The sequence below is a fragment of the Phoxinus phoxinus genome (assembly GCF_949152265.1).
Source record: "Phoxinus phoxinus genome assembly, chromosome: 7".
Classification (NCBI taxonomy): Eukaryota; Metazoa; Chordata; class Actinopteri; order Cypriniformes; family Leuciscidae; genus Phoxinus; species Phoxinus phoxinus.
The window spans coordinates 17,796,949-17,814,671 of record NC_136882.1 but is presented as its reverse complement, the minus strand read 5'-3'; the positions used below and the strand labels follow the sequence as shown (position 1 = coordinate 17,814,671).

The window sequence follows — 17,723 nt, the reverse complement described above, 5'->3', positions numbered from 1 at the left end:
CCCTGCATATTCATTAGAGAGACATGCGGCTCTGACTGCAGTACACTCAGTTCTGTGACGCTGCATTGTGGGTTATTCCTCTGGGTTTCACAGATTCCCTGCTTGTGTTCTATTATGGAACATGCAGTATTTTCAAATACTCTCAATATGAGTAGTGCATAATTGTATTGTTTGGTTTTGTTGTTGTGCAAGACATTGAATTATTATTTTATTTTTTTCCCTGTATAATTCATAGGTAGCCTACTTCAGAGTGCAGAAAAGTGTCTCTTTCCTGCCAGCTGTTATGATCAGACAGGCCTTTTTGTCATTCGGCAGAGCCACAGATGGGAGACCAGCATGGGGTCAATAGCTAGTAGACAAAAACCACTACCATTTAATTTGCACAGGAACACATAAACAGGATTTGGGAATTAATCAATTTCAAATTTGAATTGCATTCAGTCTGTTGCATAATATTATAATGTAAAATCTCTGTTCTATTCAGAGATATATATTCTGACAAATATTAGTAAATGAAATAGTTATAGCTAGGCCGCCAACCATAAAGCAAATGTTAATGTTGACTGCTTTAATCCCGATTTAAGATGGATGAGCAGCTTGATTCTGGAATGAATTTGGGTTTCTTTTCCCAATCTCATGGAAACTTGAAGGATTACTCAAGTAACCTATTTATGCCAAGAAAGAAGTAATCAGTTTGCTTTCAATACGCTGTTTCAAACATCAAAACGTGCAGTGGGTTAGGAAAAGTGTCATATATTATTTATTTATTTTAAATACTAGAAAACCAAATATTTTTATGTGTATTATGTGTAAATATTTGTAACCAAATATGCCAAATATTGTAATATATATTATAATATATATTATTGTTGTTGTTGTTGTTGTTGTTGATGCATTTATCAATACAATACAATTATCTCATGCCATTGTTTAATAATTTGATATAACACATGATGTATTTCAGTGTTGAAATGGAGTAATGAGAAAAGTGTTCTCTGAATGGCAGAACTATACTTGGCTCATGCGGTCTAAAAATGCTACACGTTTGTTTCTATTGGTGCTTTAGACTGTCATTCGTCTTCTGTAGCCCTGAGGTTGGCTAATTACACAGACACGATGGGATAATCCCGGTTAACAGAAGCTGATGTCAGATTGGTTAGGCTTACCACAAATCCCCTCTGGTTGAGGTAGGCGATGCGGGACTGGCTTGCAGTCACTGCAGAAGAAGTGGAGGGGGTGTCTGACTGCTCTGGAATTTCCTTTATGATGGTCTGTCAGTCCACCTGCTAAACTGCCTGTTTTACTCACCAAATGGATCTGCACTTGTGATCTGATACACTCAAGCTCTATTGCGACGTCTCCGCGCGCGCAGGGCAGTATCATAACATTTTTGTCGCGCGCTCTTCAATATGGGTACCGTGTTATCTGTATCCCCTATAGTAACTAAAGGGACCATTCTGGAAGATGGAGAAGACGACGCCAATGGGAAAATGGAAAAAAGCCTTAAAAAGCCGTCAGTAGTCGTGTCCATGCTCACATTTAAGCGGCTAGTGACTTCATCGGGTAAGAAAAAATGTGGCAAGAAAGTAAATCCGAATCCTGCTCCGCTGCCAGAGAGCAGCAACTGTCAGGTCGAGCATCTGAACCAGGAGAACTTCAGGAAATCGCAACAATCGACCGAGCGGAAAGCGAAAAATGGACCTCTTGCGGTGCCCATCCCCACGGTTCCTCCCCATCTGGATCCGAATCAGGAACAGCTCAATCCAGCGCCGAAGCAACTGGTGTCGGTTCAGAAGCAGCCCAGCAACCGGTCGCTCCTCTCGCCACGGCGCGTGATCGTCCAGGCCTCCACCGGGGAGCTGCTCCGTTGCCTGGGTGAATTCCTGTGCAAGCGATGCTGCAAAGTCAAGGAACTAACCTCAAGTGAGGTCATCCTTTGGTTCCGTAACGTGGACAGGACTCTGCTGTTGCAGGGCTGGCAGGACCACGGGTTCATCACGCCGGCCAACCTCGTGTTCGTCTATCTGCTCGTTAGGGAAACTGTAACCGATGATTTTGACAATCCACGTGAACTACACGGGACCTTTCTGACCTGCCTCTATCTGGCGTATTCCTACATCGGAAACGAGATCTCGTATCCTCTCAAGCCCTTCATGGTCGACGCCAATGCGGACGCGTTCTTTGAACGTTCGTTAGATGTCATTAATAAACTGAGCGGGAAAATGCTGCAGATTAACATGGATCCGCACTTTTTCACAGAGGTTTTCCAAGACTTAAAAAACGAAGGAGATTGTAAGAAGGATGGAAGCGAACTGGACCGCTGACTGTGATCGAAACCTGAGCAGAGATCAATACTGATTTACTGGATGTATTATTCAGCCCTGCTTGAGTGACTTTTGCGTTGCGCCACGAGCCAATCTATCAATATAATAACCTATTTATGACACTGTTTTGTTGGCTTTGTTTTAACAGTATTAAGTGGTGATTTGTAATAGCTAACATGGCTTCACCGGTATAGCTAATGCATGTCATATAGATTTGTATCTGTTGCTTCACAGTCTTACATAAAAAGGGAAAGTACAAATGTACGTTTATTCTATATAATTGTCACTCTCAGCTGTCATTACTAAGGTTATCTGGGTCAATATCCTCCTGAGACCTTTTAGCTATAGGCTATTTAAGTGTTTGGTGCACATACATACATAGCCTGATATTCAAATTTTTTGTTATTATGTACAATTTATATTATTATATTGGCTACATTTTTAAAGATTGGACGTTGCTATCAAGGCTTAATGTATCTCTCAAGACATTAGAGTGGACAAGTGAGTGGGTCTCAGGAGGATAAAGCTACATTTGAAGAGATGTGAGTGGAACTATCCAAGGTGCTGACCCGACTTCCATGTGCTCATGTTGCTCTGTTGACAGACGCCATTCTGGATGTGAAACTTGAAAGCGTTTTCTTTTCGCTGAGATATTCTATGTGCCAATCCATGTGTGATCTTAGGAAACTACGGGTTTTTTAATATTATTCACAATGATTTGAGAAACAAAATGGGCAGGTCTTGCTTGGAGATTATTTTATATTTTGACATGATTCTTCAGTGCTCTTGCTTGGATGAAATAAAACACAGTCTGACTGGTTTTGTTGATCGATAATGCATGAATCGAGTTTATTAATGCACTGCACGTGCCATTTGAGGAAATAGGCCTAGCCTATAAGCTCATATAGCATCCATTTTAAGCTTTGTGCACTTTGGGACAAGGCATATACACCATATAAGTATTATTTTCATGATTTGTTATCACAACTTTTTTTTCTTTTGTCAAATCATCTTAGATAATTACTTCAGACAATATAATGTGGTTCAGATAACATAATATTTAGAATTTCTGTTGATTAAACCAATCTCAATTGTATTAACTACATTTTTTTGCAACCATGTAACTTTAAGTTAAGTTTTAGTGTGAAAACTAACAGGCTACAATTTCTCTCTCTCTCTCTCTCTCTCTCTCTCTCTCTCTCTCTCTCTGTGTGTGTCTGTGATGTGAAAGGAAAGAGAAAATGGCAAATTATATAATTATTATATAATGTGCCTAATTATTAGTCTACAATTCATTTACAGATGGATAAATCATGTTTATGATTCACTTTTATTGTCTGTGGGACTTTTTTGGATCATCAGCCAATCCCGTTCAGCTAAAAGCATGAATGAGCGAGCCTCGCGGAATTGTGAATAAAACACTTTACATGAATGATCTTCGAGTTCATTGGCCGGAATTTGCTGCAGTCTGTGAGATGTGCTTCTCTGGGTCAGCGAAATACATGTGAACTGGGGCTTCGTCTCTCCAGTCGGTCTCTATAGTAACCGCAGGATCGCTCATTCACAGCACTGCAGAACCTCACGCGCTTTGTCTTCAAGCAGCGCGTGGCCACATGAACATTATGAATGCGTCAAGAAGGCTATGTCCTCAAGTAGTTTTCGAATTTCGAGTAGGAAATTAGCTCGCAATCAACACATGTCCTAGTTTTGGAACTATTTTTAAAGCTTCTGTTGTAAGCAACAAGATGCTACCTCTAGTTTCCAGCTCCCAGGCCTTGACCATATATTTAATTATCTATGTATCCAACCTGATCACACTAAATGCGTCTCTATTGTACGCAGTGTGTTTATCGTGCAATGTATACGCGAAAATGAGTTTTTACGTGCATAGGATACGCTTGGGTTGGTATAGGTTTAGTAGCTGGTGTGGGATGCGTGTGTAAATACGTTTGGGTATAGGATTAGTGGTGTGGGGTGTGTATTACACGCAATGAAGTGCGTATCAAATGCACGCGAAAACTGCGTGTCATGGATGCACGTAAAAACTCATTTTCGCGTATAAATTGCACGATAAACACACTGCGTGCTATAGAGACGCATTTACGTGAGAACATCTATCCATCCATTCACCCATCCACCCACCCATCCATTGGTCAGTATATAATCAGCTTGTCTTGACAAACTTTCCTTTTCTGGTTAAAAATCACATCATTGAATTTGTGTAAATTTCGGTTAGTTGTAGCCTAGTTCTACTTTAAATTTAAAATTATGAATTCTCCATTCAATTCTGAATGGTGGAAAAGTGACATTCATAATAATCCAAAGCAAAATCACTGGACACTAATATGTTCTGTCTGCTGTATGAATGTTTCTTATTAGTTGCACCTGATACTCCTGAATCCTTAATAAATAAGTGTGTAGCTATCCCAAGAGACCCCAACCAAAGCGCCAAACAAAGACTGATTAGTTCTATTTGTGCTCTGTTATAATGGTTCCTTAATCTGTCAGGAGGCTTTCTTCTCTAGTCACCGTCAATTTGACCGTATAACACTGTGCCTTGGCTATAAATACTGTATAAGAGATCTTACCTAAGGCTTTCCACCTAATCCCAGATTAGAATAAATAGGTTATATCGGGTTGGAAATCAAAGTGTCAGTAATACTCTATTGACGGGTCAGTGAATAAACATCTTTCCCAAAAGCTTTCCCTTTCAAACAGATGACACCATCTTCCGGAATAGTTCAACCAACATTTATTAAAAATTGATTACTCCCCCTCAGTTCCAAACTAATATTATTCTCTTTTAGAAACACAAAAATCCTAAAGAATGTTCAAGCCGCTCTTCATTATACAATAAAAGAATGTGACCAGTGACTGTCAAGCTCCAAATAGAATAAAGAATCAGTCCATATGATTCATGCAGGATTGGAAAGACATGAAGGTGAATAAATGATAACAGAAATCCATTGTAAAACCTATAACGGATGATTATTTTGACACAAATAATATAGAATGTTGCAAATGATACGTCTAAAGTTTTTAGTTGTATGATGAGTAACGCGTTGACTTTGTTTCAGTCTCTCAGTGGGAGAGCGAGATGGAGGATGTTGACTATATATAGAGTCAGAGTGGGTGTTCCGTGACTGACTTGAATGGATGATACATTCAGAGCCACCCACTGGCTGGGAGTTAGTCACTAGATCACACAGACAGATTCAAAGCAGCACTGCTCATTAAGCTTTCTCTAGGGCCACCAGCCAACACTCCTCTCCTGTCACAGAGGCTTGTGTTTACCAGAAACACTGCCTCACAATGATTTCAGCAGCCAATTTGAGCGCTATTAACAAACTTGACTTAGATTGAACGCTCCTCACGTTCCTTCAATTATAGCATTTATCCTTGACCCACCCAATGTGACGGCAGTGATTGTTTTTAGATTGGCACTATCCTTATAAACACAGGTTAGGCTATAAGAAACTAAAGCATTGGGCATTTTTAAGTGCCTTAAAACATTAGCACAAAGTGTGCGATTGAGTTTACATGGAAGGCAAAAGTAGGAAGCGTTTTTGCTTGATTACATACTTGTTTAGGACAAAAGAGATTGGAAATGTTCTCCTCCCATCTGTGTGTTATGCAAAAGCTGCCACACTGGACTAAGCACGCATAATGTCCAGATTAACTCTTGTACATTCACTCAGTGACACCCTGCAGCTGAACAGAGCTTATTATAAGAGTGATTTAGCTCATAGAGCACTGAGGAAGACCTACGGAAATGTAGATTAGACGCTCTTTGTTGTTATTGGCTTTCCTTTTTTACTTTCACCACTTCTCTTGAATAAGTTTGAGAATAAGAATCAATTGAAGATATTGTTAAGTAATAAGAATTGTGCATAGTTACTACTTTAATTTAATTATATCTATAAGGTTACATATAAGACATAAAAATCATAGGTCACAAAAACTTAAAACCATATAAAGAACATGTGCTATGGTATCTTCCTATTATTGACAATGCATTGATTATTTTAGAGAAGAAAATCATTATAGCCTAATCTTAATATAGGGGAGGCTATGTTGGTTGTCAAAACGTGCTTCAAGTGTGTCATAAATGTTGTACTAAATTAAAGCTTATTTGTTCTATTGTGACAACTTACCCCATACATCCACATTGGGGTATATTATGTGTTGTTAAATAAGCTGTATCCTTATCTGGGCAATAACAACAGAAAGTGAACAAGGTATGTGTCTACACAAAAACTAAAAAAATAAGCAGACCCAGAGAAATATTCACTGGTGCAAAGCATGTAACTTCTATCTCCCCTACAGTGTGCAAAACCTTAGAGACTCCTTAAGATACACTCATACCGATATAGCTTTGGTTGTCCTTGCACAAACCCTTTCTCTAAGCTGGAATCTGTTGGCCAGACTAGAGCCTATTTAAAATAAGTCCATTGTGTCGGTGCAAACAAATCTTGCCATAAATGGCGGACCCCAGTATGGCTGCTATTGACATGCAGATCACACTGATGGGACATATGGGTCTCCTCACAATACACAGCAATGCTGGAGAAATTCCTCATAATTACATCAAATAAGCAACTAGCCAATTAGCCTATGCAAGAAAGCCATGTGTCACAAATTAGCCAACTCAACTGCATTTCCATAAGGATATCTTAGTTAGTCACGATACAGGAAAAGGTTGGGATGTCTTTCTTACTTACCCCAGTTTTCCTCTTTTACTATTTGTTGACATATGAAGCTGAAAAAATGTCCTGCGGCGCAGTTGTAGGTACGGTGAAATATAGCTACATGGCGCCCTCTTGTGTCCTAATTGTGTATTGCAGACCGAAGCGTTCTGCAAAATGTGTCCCCAGTGTTGGGGGCCCCCAGGAATGTGGTTAGGAACCAAAGAGGCTTTACACACTCGACCGTTTTATAACACTGTGACAATATTTTCTATTCTCTACTTTTGTTAACGTTTATTATGCTGTTTTCTTACTGCGTATACACCGATGGCTGGCAGCCACAGCATAGACAATTTTTAAGCTTTTGCTTGTGGGGACATTTAGTCAGATAAATAGTGTACGGCTAATTTATTATTATTATTAAAAAATATATATATTACTGAGTTTTACTATTTTAGTTAGTGACTATATCCACAAAATAGAACTTTGCATAAAAAACACAATTATAAAAATAGGCTACCACAGAGTGATAACGCAAATTTACCCTTTGGTTCACCCCCCAAAAAAAAAAAATCTGTCATTATTTACTCACCCTCCAAAGCAGCTTCACAGCGATAATAGAAAACACAACATTGTTCCACATAACAAATAAATTCATACAGGAACAACTTGACGGTGAGTAAATGATGGCAGAATTTAAATATTGAGGCTTTATAGCAAATATTTCTACCCTATACAAAATTATTTTTTCAGAATTAATGAAATAAAATTACTCCCAAATACCACCCAAAATTACTTTAGCCAAGTTAGAAACACACACACAAAGAATAACCCTATAACACTTTTTTTTCTTTTTTCTTTTTTTAAAATTTTAATGTTTTATCACAAGCAAAATACATTATAACCAAATTATCAACAGCGCAAAAAGAAGGGGGAAAGGCTACACAGACTGGTGATCAGTAGCTTACGAAAAAAACAGTTATCCTTTATTTATTAGGATATATAGCCTACGCTTTTGAAAATGTATGCCTCATGTTCAGACCCACAACGTCCATCCTATACCCAATGCTTCGACCAACGCACAATCACTATCGTAAATAAAATAACGAAATATCAAAGCGCTTTACATGGGCTGTGAAGGCTATGCTCGATTGTACAAGTGTAGGAGCGAACACGTTTTTGCTTCTTACCATTTTTTCTCGTACCATAGTCTTTTCTCTAACATTAGGTTAATTCTGTCTTCTCTTTTGTTGAACTCAAAGGTTTGGGAGGTAGCCTAAGGAAAAACCGATTTTAACTGATCAACACACAGCTGATATTGATAATGAATTAGCCATGTTATTTGTTATCCATAAGATGGCGCTAAATTGTTTTCTTATCTTAAAAGTGGTTAACAGTCCTCCAAATGTTAAGCCGAAATTATAATTTTCAATCGAGTAAAGAATTTAAGGCCTATTCAATGACTATTGTAAATTATTATACGGTCTTATCTGGAGTGAATGCGCTAGTTGGCTACTGAAATCAGTTTGCGCGTTGGATAGCCTATCGGCTATAAAAAAAAAAATCAGTTATAGTGAGTATTGATATTATTCAGGTTGTTTAAAGTATTGATATTGTTTACGCAACTTAAATGTGACGCAGACACGGCACCGAAGGGTCCTGGCGGTTGCAGGTTGTGGCTGTGGTAGAGGGTGGGAGGAGATCCGGGCCAGTAGGAGAACCCCGACGGACCAACACCTGGAGCAACCAGATTGAGTTTGGAAATGCCTGAAAACTGGATGGGAGCGAAGTTGCTCTGGAACTTATAAATAGCTTGTTCAGTTGAAGAGGGCTGGCACACTTGCGCCAGGCCGTTAAAGTCAAATTTGTACGCGTAGCGCTTTCCGTGCACCTTGGTCATGATGTTTTTGTCGTAGTAATAGCGCAGAGCGCGGCTCAATTTGTCATAGTTCATGTTCGGTTTACTCTTGCGTTCCCCCCACCGTCGGGCCACCTCGTCCGGGTCTATGAGTTTAAACTCTCCATTGGTCCCCTCCCAGGCGATGCATGTCATATTGGCGCTGTCAGACAGCAGCTCCAGGAGAAACTGCCATAGCTGGATTTGTCCACTTCCTATAAAATGGAAGGAAAGTAGGCTTACATGTAGCCACCGACCTTTTTTTATCAATATTCTGTGAAGATAGAATAAATAGAGAACACTCTTGAAAATAAAACTCTACTAAAAACAGGTTTACTGTAGGCTATAGAGTTCTTGAGTTGGTTATGGTCGTTTGGAGATGAAAAAAACATTTGATATTTTATTATAGATTATTCCGTGTATTGGTTTCTTGGTTCTGCAGTCTTAAAAATAAAGGTTCTTTATTGGCATGATTTTATGAAGAATTCCTTTAAACGTCCATGGAATCTGTCTATTGGAGGTTCTTTGTGTGTAAAAAGGAACTTTAGACTATTTAAATGTTATTCAGAAATACTGAAATGTTCTCTGAACGGTTCTTTTGGCAGCACAAAATTGTTCTTGACAGCCCATATATTAACTTATATAGCCTCCTAATTGGGTACTTTTTGTAATGATTTATTTTTTAGGTATAATCATAATAAAAGTGTGTATACAATTTTGCGTAATGTACACAATCTTTTTTTTAATGATGTAAGAACCTTTTATTGATTTATTTTGCACAAAAGTAAGACAATTCGTCTGTCAACAATTCATCGCAGCACTCACCTTTCTGCACGCCTGTGTTGATGGGGGTCCAAGAAGAGCTTTTGCTTTCCTTCAGAAGAGTTTCTGTGGGGTCTGGAAGAAAACGTTAAAAAAATACGTCTGACAATTAGAATTCATATTCTATATGTACTTTGAAAAGGAGTAAAAAGCAAAATAGCCTATGCATGAAACATATTTCCCCTGCTTTGTGTATAGGCCTATTTGTGATAATTTTAGAGGAAAAACACGTAATGTCATCCATCTATAAATACGAATTCGCAATAAAAGAGGTTAAATAGTATGAGTATCGTCGTGTTGCTGCTCGATATATTTGCCCAGACTTCAGCGCTGAGGTCAGGAAACGCGTCCAGGAAAAAGGATATCCGATTTCCGACAAAAGAGGACATGCGTTCCAGATGGAGAAGTCAGAGACACCGGCGGTGGTGCGCGGCGTGCACCCGCAGACCCCAAGCATCGCCCTATTCTTTTCACTCATTTCAGCAGTTTTTCTCATTTTACGCACAAAAAGACTATATACCTGAGAGATACATGTTAAACATAAGGCTTCCTCCGCAGTTCTGTCGCATTGTGGTGGTCGTGGTGGACGTGAAAGGGTAGGCTTTCATTGGCGCAAAGATTTTTATTAAACTTTATCTCAAAACTGTGATCTGGAATAAATGTGAGACAGATTGAAGTTTCCAGGCAACTGTCACAAGCCCCATCTCTGAGACAATATTCAGACAGCAATTTCCTTCGGTGCATTGGTTTAATTAAAAGAGCAATTTACCTCTGCCATCCCTCCCCGTCTCCACAATAAAAAGGAACCGATAGAAATTCGGCCTTATCAATCCACCATCAAGGTTTAATAAAGTTTCTGCGTTAAGATCAGAGTTTCTATGGAGAATTGAAGTGTTTGACATGGAAACCGGTTCAGATCCTCTTTCTTTTCCGCCTTTTTACCTCTTTGCAAACAGAAAGGCCTGTTCCATGTTGGTTGAGAATATTTACCTTTTAACCATGCCTCAGTGCATAATGGTAAACAAGGACATTTTATCCCAAACGTATGTTGCTTTAATGCGCAAAAGATGGTATTGTAAACCATGTGCCCTGCCTTATGATCGGTTCAGTTATAATGTTACATAAGGCATTGGTTGTCATTAAACAAACAAACATTTTTTTAAAAACTGAGTCAAGAACCCAAGTGTTCACCCAAAATAACCTTTTTTTTTCTTTATAAATAACTCGAGTACATATAGGGTAAACATTTTATTTTTACACATTTTTTATTATATTACAGTCCTTGAATTTCATGTAGCCTACCTTTTTACAAAACCAAATATATATATAAAAAAAGAAAATACTATGATAAATGTGGACGACAACAAAGCAGTTTAGGTTCACCATATTTACAGTACCCATACGACACTCGTGGACCAATGAAGTGACAAAAAAACAGACAAAGAAGGTAAATGCTTTATTACTTTTTTTTTTTTGTGCCGAGCAAACATATTAATGCTGTCCATTAAAAACTGAAACTTGATTAAAACCTGAAAGGGGTAAAACATATTTGTTTATAACAAATAAACATTTAATATTTGCATATAAGTCAAGTAGTGCTGGTGGACTCTGCTTATTCTGTATATTTAACCTGTATTAATTGCACAAAAATAAAGAATCCCCAGCAGCTTCAACTGTGAGAGTATAGCATCATTAACACAAACACAAACACACGTTAGCATCAGATGAAACAGTCGAGTCATCTTGTAGTTGTTTTTGTCGTGTTGTCTCTGGCGTCCCAGACTTGCTTTAGCTGCCTGAGTCATTAAAGAGATCGCAGGCAACTTAAACAAGCCTCGGATGCAAAGCACTGCTTGAGTTTGTCCATGCATTCGACATATTTCATGCTGGCCTTGGACCTTCTGATGAATAAATTCAAAACACCTAAATGCAATTAAAGATAAATGCGATATGCTAATCAAAGAGATATAGAATATAAAAATGCAAAGAGAAATCATTAAATCTGGAAGAAAGATAAATTGTGTTTCTAATGATAGCTGTAATTGGCCTGCACGATACACACTGTATGTAGCCTAACTGAATCCACAGATTCTCAGATTAATTTGAGCTAGATCCATACATGTAAAAAAAAAAAAAATGTCTTAAATGTTTGTACTTTGTTTATCATTTTTAGTTAAAATTATTAAAATGAAATGGGGTGGTGATTGGGGGATAATAGTTAATTTAACAGTAAATTCGATTACCACCATAATCAAATGTCCACGTTTCATTTGACGTTAACTTACCACTCTTCCCGGTAGGGGGTAGGCTACGTTGTAACAGAGCACGCTTTGTTTTCGACAATAATTTCAGGTCAGGGATCGGTATAGCAGGCAAACTTGGAAAAGTCAATTATATCAAAGTTTGAGAAAGTAGCCTACACAGCAAAGAACAAAGTGTTCTCAAAGTGACCGGGTCTCACCTTATGTTGTCGATGTAACCTTGTAGTCAGGTTAATTCAGTCCTATAAAATACGAATTTTACTTGAATAAATATTTTAGACTTCTTAAAATTGTTTAACTAATGTTATCATTTTAAGTTTACTTAATAAAACAGTTTTATAAGCAGTTTTATAAGGTTGGATTTGTGATTCATATCTGCCATTTCCTTCTAAATACTAACTTATAGTGCAGGTTTCTGTCCTGATTTGCTCCCTTATTAAGTTCACTTACCCCGTCCTGTTATGTCCGACTGCAGCCTGTCCCAGATCCAGCTGCTTTCAGCACTCTTGTCTGTCTTATAACCACTGCACTAACCAGTACTACACTTTAAATCAACTCGCAGGGAAATGTGTATTTGATAAAGGTGTGTACAGTTTAACATTTTATTAGGAGATCCTGTACTGGGTGTGGGAGCAAGTTTTCAAACAGCAACTTCTCATCTGATTCTGGAAGTGGGTGTGTGCAGCCAAATACTGCTAGAGTTCTAAACGGTTACACACAACAAACATACGAGACGGAATCACACCCGGATCCCAGTGTTACAAACGATTTGATTGGACGAAAAAGAAACCGTACTTCCTTTAATCTTTCATTAATAAAATGATCCGTCCATTGCATTAGACCTCGGCTGTTTTCATCAACGACAAACTTTATAGGCCTATTCAAACAAGAATGTACGACAATTATTTGATCCACAAAGGTCAGGACCTCGGACAGCTCCAGACAAAACCCAAACCGGTGACAACACGTGTGAACTTTCACCCCTAGCCCATGGAGAATTTGGCTAATTCTGCAATATATAAACTTGCAGAATTTTTTTATTATTATTAATTCTCCATTCTAATGTGCTATATTATAGGCTACATGATGAAAATAAATATGTACAATAAAATAGTTGGTAAAATAGAAAGATGTTGTCATTAAATTTTTATACATTAAAGATTTATTAACAGCACTTTTTATATTTCTACACTAAAAAAAATGTTTTCATGATTTGTTATCACAACTTTTTTCTTTTGTCAAATAAACTTAGATAATTAATGTGGTTTAGATCATATTTTTGGTTTCTGTTGATTAAACCAATCTCCTTTACTATATTAACGTAAATCAAATTTCAATGAACTCAAAACCAGGTAACTTATTTGTTTAAGTTAAACCAACAATATTTTTTTTTACAGTGTAATTTATAGAAGATTGAACAGGCCTATATATATATATATATTGTATAAATGTATATGCAAATGTATAGCTAAAATCCCCCAAAAACAGGTCCACAAAGAAAAAATAACATGACACTAAGATGAATGTACTCATGCTCTTGTTTATTAGAAATATCGCAGTCTCACATCCCCCATATGGGACTTTAAGCAAGACTTGGTGGTGTTCATCTGGTGTAAAACATCCTAATTATTAAATGTAACGAAGTGGCCTATTCCTCCATTGAAAGTGTAGTCTATCTCAGAAAAAAAAATCCTGCCAAAATTTCTGCATGATGACATTTCTTTTCAAATGTGAGAGGCCTGCTCTAATTACATAGCTTTAAAAAGCATCAGACCTGCTTGTTTTTTTACATCAAGACTACTTAGCAGATCCATGATTTGAGCAGAGAAGTTGTTTTATTTAAAAAAAAGAAGGCAAAAAGCACTCTTTTACCATATAGTTTAAATAATGTCTTTATTGCCTAATGACATGGGCATGACATGATGTGTACATAATGGTGTGGGGTCTTATTGCTGAATTCTGCGCATAGACTGGATCTGATTGGTGTGTGCCTGGGTGCCGAACTCGTTGTAGCATCTGTACTCTCCTTGGCGTCTGTCTCTCTCAAAGATGTACTGATATCCACGGTAACCAGGAAACTGATAGCCTACCCAGCTGCCAGAGAAAAGGGCAAATCTCATTTATTGCACCGCACACTAATAAGACTGTGTGCAGGGAGGTGCTACATTACGTAAGTGAGACACTATTTGTAACAAAAAATAGGAGATCCACAAAGGACACACTCTGCTAGAAATGCGTTTGGAAGACATTTACTGATAATCGTGTGTGTGTGTGTGTGTGTGTGTGTGTGTGTGTGTGTGTGTGTGTGTGTGTGTGTGTGTGTGTGTATATACATATATATATATATATATATATATACTGTAAAAAAAGTTGAAGTACAATCAACTTGGATGTTTAAGCCATTTCAACTAAAATTACATTAAACTGACTTTGAAATGAGTTGAATCTTGTATAACTTATAAAAAAAGTTATGTTGTATAAAAACATGTTGTCATAACTTATTGATCATATAATGTATATATATGTATATGTGTGTACATATCTTGTTACAAACATAAAAAAAATGAAATGATTAAATATAGTATTAATAGGGTTCTATATAGAATTATAATTTTTCTAAGAGTGATGTTGTTAAGAGTGATGAGGTGACTTACGCTCCCGAGTTGACTTTGATTGAGGGAACTTCCTTGCTGCACCAACCCATGGCTTGAAGGGAGGGATAGTCCTCACACATCTCAAATTTACGTCCCATGAATTCTTCACACTCATAGAGGGTAATCTTACTGTCACTGTGGTTCTGTCGGGGAAAGGGCGAGTATGGGAAATGAAATCACGCCAGGATGATTAGTTATGAAGTAAACCTAATGTGCCATTTTAACAAAGAGATTGCTGAGATGATGAAGGAAGCCGTATGCGAAAGTCTTTGCAGATTTGACTTACAGCACATTTAATAGGTTTGAAAGAGAGCATGTGCTCTGTTCTGTAACTGCTGTTGCCACTCCAGGCCTGGTAACAGGGGTAGTCTCCTTTCTCTAGGATAAACTGCTGGCCCTGGAACTCGGGATACTCGTACCCCACCCAGCTGAGAGACAGAATGTCATAGTCAACACAAACCGTGAAGCAACGTGGTTTTACATGGCAATGATCGCTGCTGATCAGGACACAAAGGCAAAGGCAAACACGATGGTGAGGGCTGAATGAGCGGCTCTGTGGTCTTTTATCAGCTCATCTGTCATCATCACAGACAGCCGGCAGCTGCCAGCCGCACACACTATCTCTGCTATCTCTCTCATTGTTCCAGCTCGTAGAGATATATAGAAATATATTTAAAAAACGGCATTTAGACTATAGTTAGATGGAAATGCTGTTTATGACAATTACATTGCTGGTTTTGTGGGACATTGTGTAGATGGCAAAATGTTTGGCTGTCAAGTATGACGCTAAATGTAGGTTATGAAAGTTGCAAATAGTCTAATATAGGCATGTTTAAGTAATAAAAAACCACAACAACTATATATATATATATATATATACCACACACACAATAGTGGCCAAAAGTGATGTCTGGAGGGGATATTTGTTTTTGTTTTTAATGACCCTATAAGTTTGAGATGTGTATATATATATATAGGAAAAGCTTGCATGAACAAAACATACATTGTAAGCATATTTTGTTGGTTCTCTCTTGTTCATAATTTCTTTGTATAACTGCTTGGCTAAAATTAATGTCGCACAATTTTGCCTGTTTCATTGTGTTATCACAAATAAAACAGTTCACTCCAAGCACAATAATACAATATGCTTACAAAATCTTTAACAAATCTTTAACAATATTTGAATAAAGGGTAAAGATGTCCATTTTCCTAAAGGCTGGACATCACTTTTGGCCACTACTGTATGAATATATATATATATATATATGCTGATTTGGTCCTCAAGAAACATATCTTATTATTATCAATGTTGAAAACTGGTGTGCAGTTAAATATTTGTGTGTTTTCAGGATATCAGGATATACTGTAGAATAGAAACAGCATTTATTTAGTATATAAATCTTTTGTAACATTCTAAATGTCTTTACTGCCAATTTTGATCATTTTAATGCATCCTTGCTGAACAAAAGAAAAACAAATCTTTTGAACAGTCGTGTATATTACTTCTAATTTTACAAATATCTCACAGTATTAATCAATCAAAAAGAAATCTCCAATATTAAACATGGCAGTCATATATCCTCCCTGCTTCACCCTTTGCACATCGAAACATCCAGAGGTCACACTTACGGGCCGTTCTCCACCTTAATGGAGCGAATCTTTCTGAAGTCTCTGTCCAGAATGTTCTGGCACTCAAACGAGAATTCACAGCTCTTTCCCTGGAAGAACTCCTCCTCGAACACAGTCATCCTAAACTTCCCCCTCTGCTCCAACTGCTCCTGCGGATTCATGGCTGCTGTCGATCACCGCGCTCTCTATACCGGGAAAACAAGGAGAGGACAGGGGCATAACCAAGACCACAGCGTGAATTCATGCACCACTGTGAAACACGCCAGGGTAGATTAAGTGAAACATGATTCCTGGATAAAGTTTCGACAGTATTTCTTTTTCTTTTTTTGCTCAATAAGATCACTTTCTCTCTGTCTGTGCTCTTTATCATTGTACAGGAATCCGATGTTTCACTTTGAAGGGCTAAGACAGTGGCATACTCACGTACTGAGGTGGGACAGATCCAGTATAATCAATGTGGTGGCCAAGCCCTTGCCCAGTGTTTTTATAGCACAGGGCCCCTCATTTAGTGCAGAATGCGCATCAGGCCTGCACACTCAGCAGCAGCCAACAGAAAAACCGCATTAGCCTTCACTATTGTGGAGCCCTGCGCGGCCTATTGTGGAGGTCTTAGACCCACTGACTCATCAAAACGCCACTCTCTGCCCCCACGCTGGACCCTTGGCTATTCACAATGGCCATGCTTTGACACGAGACTTTGGTTGGATAGGGCAGATAATAGCAGAATTGTTGGAGATTAGGCTGAGCCGTCCGTGGTCACTCTCTGGTGCCTGCTTGTGGATGCTCTCCCTGGGCAGAACTGGCTGTTGTTGACCTATAATGATGCTGAACATTAATCATATCAGAATACAGAACACAAATCTTCTCTTTTTGTTTCTGAGGTCATTTGAACAACAATATATGCATGTAATGGGGGGGACAATCACTACATTTGAGAGAGTATAATTCCCATTGCCAAATTATCTGTTGTCCCATTCACAATGGATAATAATATACATCCTTTTTTAATAATAATTGCACCTATTCAGATAAATAGGGCATACTGCTGTTTTAAAAAACAACTTTACATCATAAAAGTAACTTTTGAAATGTGATAGGCATAGTCAGTTTTATCATATCAAGCAAGTATTTAATTTAGAACATGATCATATCAATAAAAAATAGACATTATTTGTATACTTAAACTGAACATTAGTCCATTGGTCAGCCCTTTTGATGACATCTTGTGGTGTGATGCTTTATTGCATGACCAGTAGCTCTGGATTTCAGTATTTTTATGACCCTTATCACTAGATGATTAAGTTTTATTATTCATAAACAAGACAGACAATTATGTAGGAAACCAAACCCTATCAAATATTCTAATAAGCCAAGGCATGAATGTGTGTCGGTGGATGCATATGTGATTGTTCTCACCTGTTAGGCGTTGTTTGCGTAAGAACAGGTGCTGT

The 17,723-nt window shown here is 37.9% G+C and overlaps 3 protein-coding genes across 6 annotated transcripts; 1 reads left to right on the top strand and 2 right to left on the bottom strand.

Moving 5' to 3' along the window:
• Positions 1–1,164: 1,164 nt before the first annotated feature.
• cdk5r2b (cyclin dependent kinase 5, regulatory subunit 2b (p39)) lies at positions 1,165–3,644 on the top strand. The gene has a single exon (XM_079617959.1). It carries the CDS (start codon positions 1,410–1,412, stop codon positions 2,322–2,324), a length of 915 nt encoding a protein of 304 aa, XP_079474085.1. The 5' UTR covers positions 1,165–1,409; the 3' UTR covers positions 2,325–3,644.
• Positions 3,645–7,880: 4,236 nt separating this feature from the next.
• fev (FEV transcription factor, ETS family member) lies at positions 7,881–11,500 on the bottom strand. 2 transcript variants are annotated; one of them, XM_079618870.1, is made up of 3 exons: positions 10,498–11,500; positions 9,732–9,803; positions 7,881–9,121 (listed from the first exon to the last, which is right to left on the bottom strand). In XM_079618870.1, the coding sequence occupies exons 1-3, from the start codon at positions 10,628–10,630 to the stop codon at positions 8,574–8,576; spliced, it is 753 nt and encodes a 250-aa protein (XP_079474996.1). In that variant the 5' UTR covers positions 10,631–11,500; the 3' UTR covers positions 7,881–8,573. The 2 variants fall into 2 exon arrangements, with proteins under 2 accessions (XP_079474996.1, XP_079474997.1); XM_079618871.1 differs by lacking the exon at positions 10,498–11,500 and adding an exon at positions 10,249–10,469.
• Positions 11,501–13,865: 2,365 nt separating this feature from the next.
• Positions 13,866–17,723, bottom strand: cryba2b (crystallin, beta A2b). 3 transcript variants are annotated; one of them, XM_079617496.1, is made up of 6 exons: positions 17,689–17,723; positions 16,696–17,097; positions 16,273–16,457; positions 14,930–15,071; positions 14,644–14,786; positions 13,866–14,083 (listed from the first exon to the last, which is right to left on the bottom strand). In XM_079617496.1, exons 3-6 carry the CDS (start codon positions 16,431–16,433, stop codon positions 13,936–13,938), a joined length of 594 nt encoding a protein of 197 aa, XP_079473622.1. In that variant the 5' UTR covers positions 16,434–16,457; positions 16,696–17,097; positions 17,689–17,723; the 3' UTR covers positions 13,866–13,935. The 3 variants fall into 3 exon arrangements, with proteins under 3 accessions (XP_079473622.1, XP_079473621.1, XP_079473623.1); XM_079617495.1 differs by having other exon boundaries at positions 16,696–17,086; positions 17,689–17,718; XM_079617497.1 differs by lacking the exon at positions 17,689–17,723 and having other exon boundaries at positions 16,700–16,832.

What these genes read in the sequence shown, in the direction of transcription:
- cdk5r2b (XM_079617959.1), top strand. Translation starts at nt 1,410, where the DNA reads ATGGGTACCGTGTTATCTGTATCCCCTATAGTAACTAAAGGGACCATT.
- fev (XM_079618870.1), bottom strand. Translation starts at nt 10,630, where the DNA reads ATGTCAAACACTTCAATTCTCCATAGAAACTCTGATCTTAACGCAGAA. An exon ending in GACGGGGAGGGATGGCAGAG is followed by an intron (nt 9,804 to 10,497) that starts GTAAATTGCTCT and finishes GTTTTCTTCCAG; the next exon opens with ACCCCACAGAAACTCTTCTG. An exon ending in CAACACAGGCGTGCAGAAAG is followed by an intron (nt 9,122 to 9,731) that starts GTGAGTGCTGCG and finishes TCCATTTTATAG; the next exon opens with GAAGTGGACAAATCCAGCTA.
- cryba2b (XM_079617496.1), bottom strand. Translation starts at nt 16,433, where the DNA reads ATGAATCCGCAGGAGCAGTTGGAGCAGAGGGGGAAGTTTAGGATGACT. An exon ending in TCAAACCTATTAAATGTGCT is followed by an intron (nt 14,787 to 14,929) that starts GTAAGTCAAATC and finishes TTTCCCCGACAG; the next exon opens with AACCACAGTGACAGTAAGAT. An exon ending in ATCAAAGTCAACTCGGGAGC is followed by an intron (nt 14,084 to 14,643) that starts GTAAGTCACCTC and finishes TTTCTCTGGCAG; the next exon opens with CTGGGTAGGCTATCAGTTTC.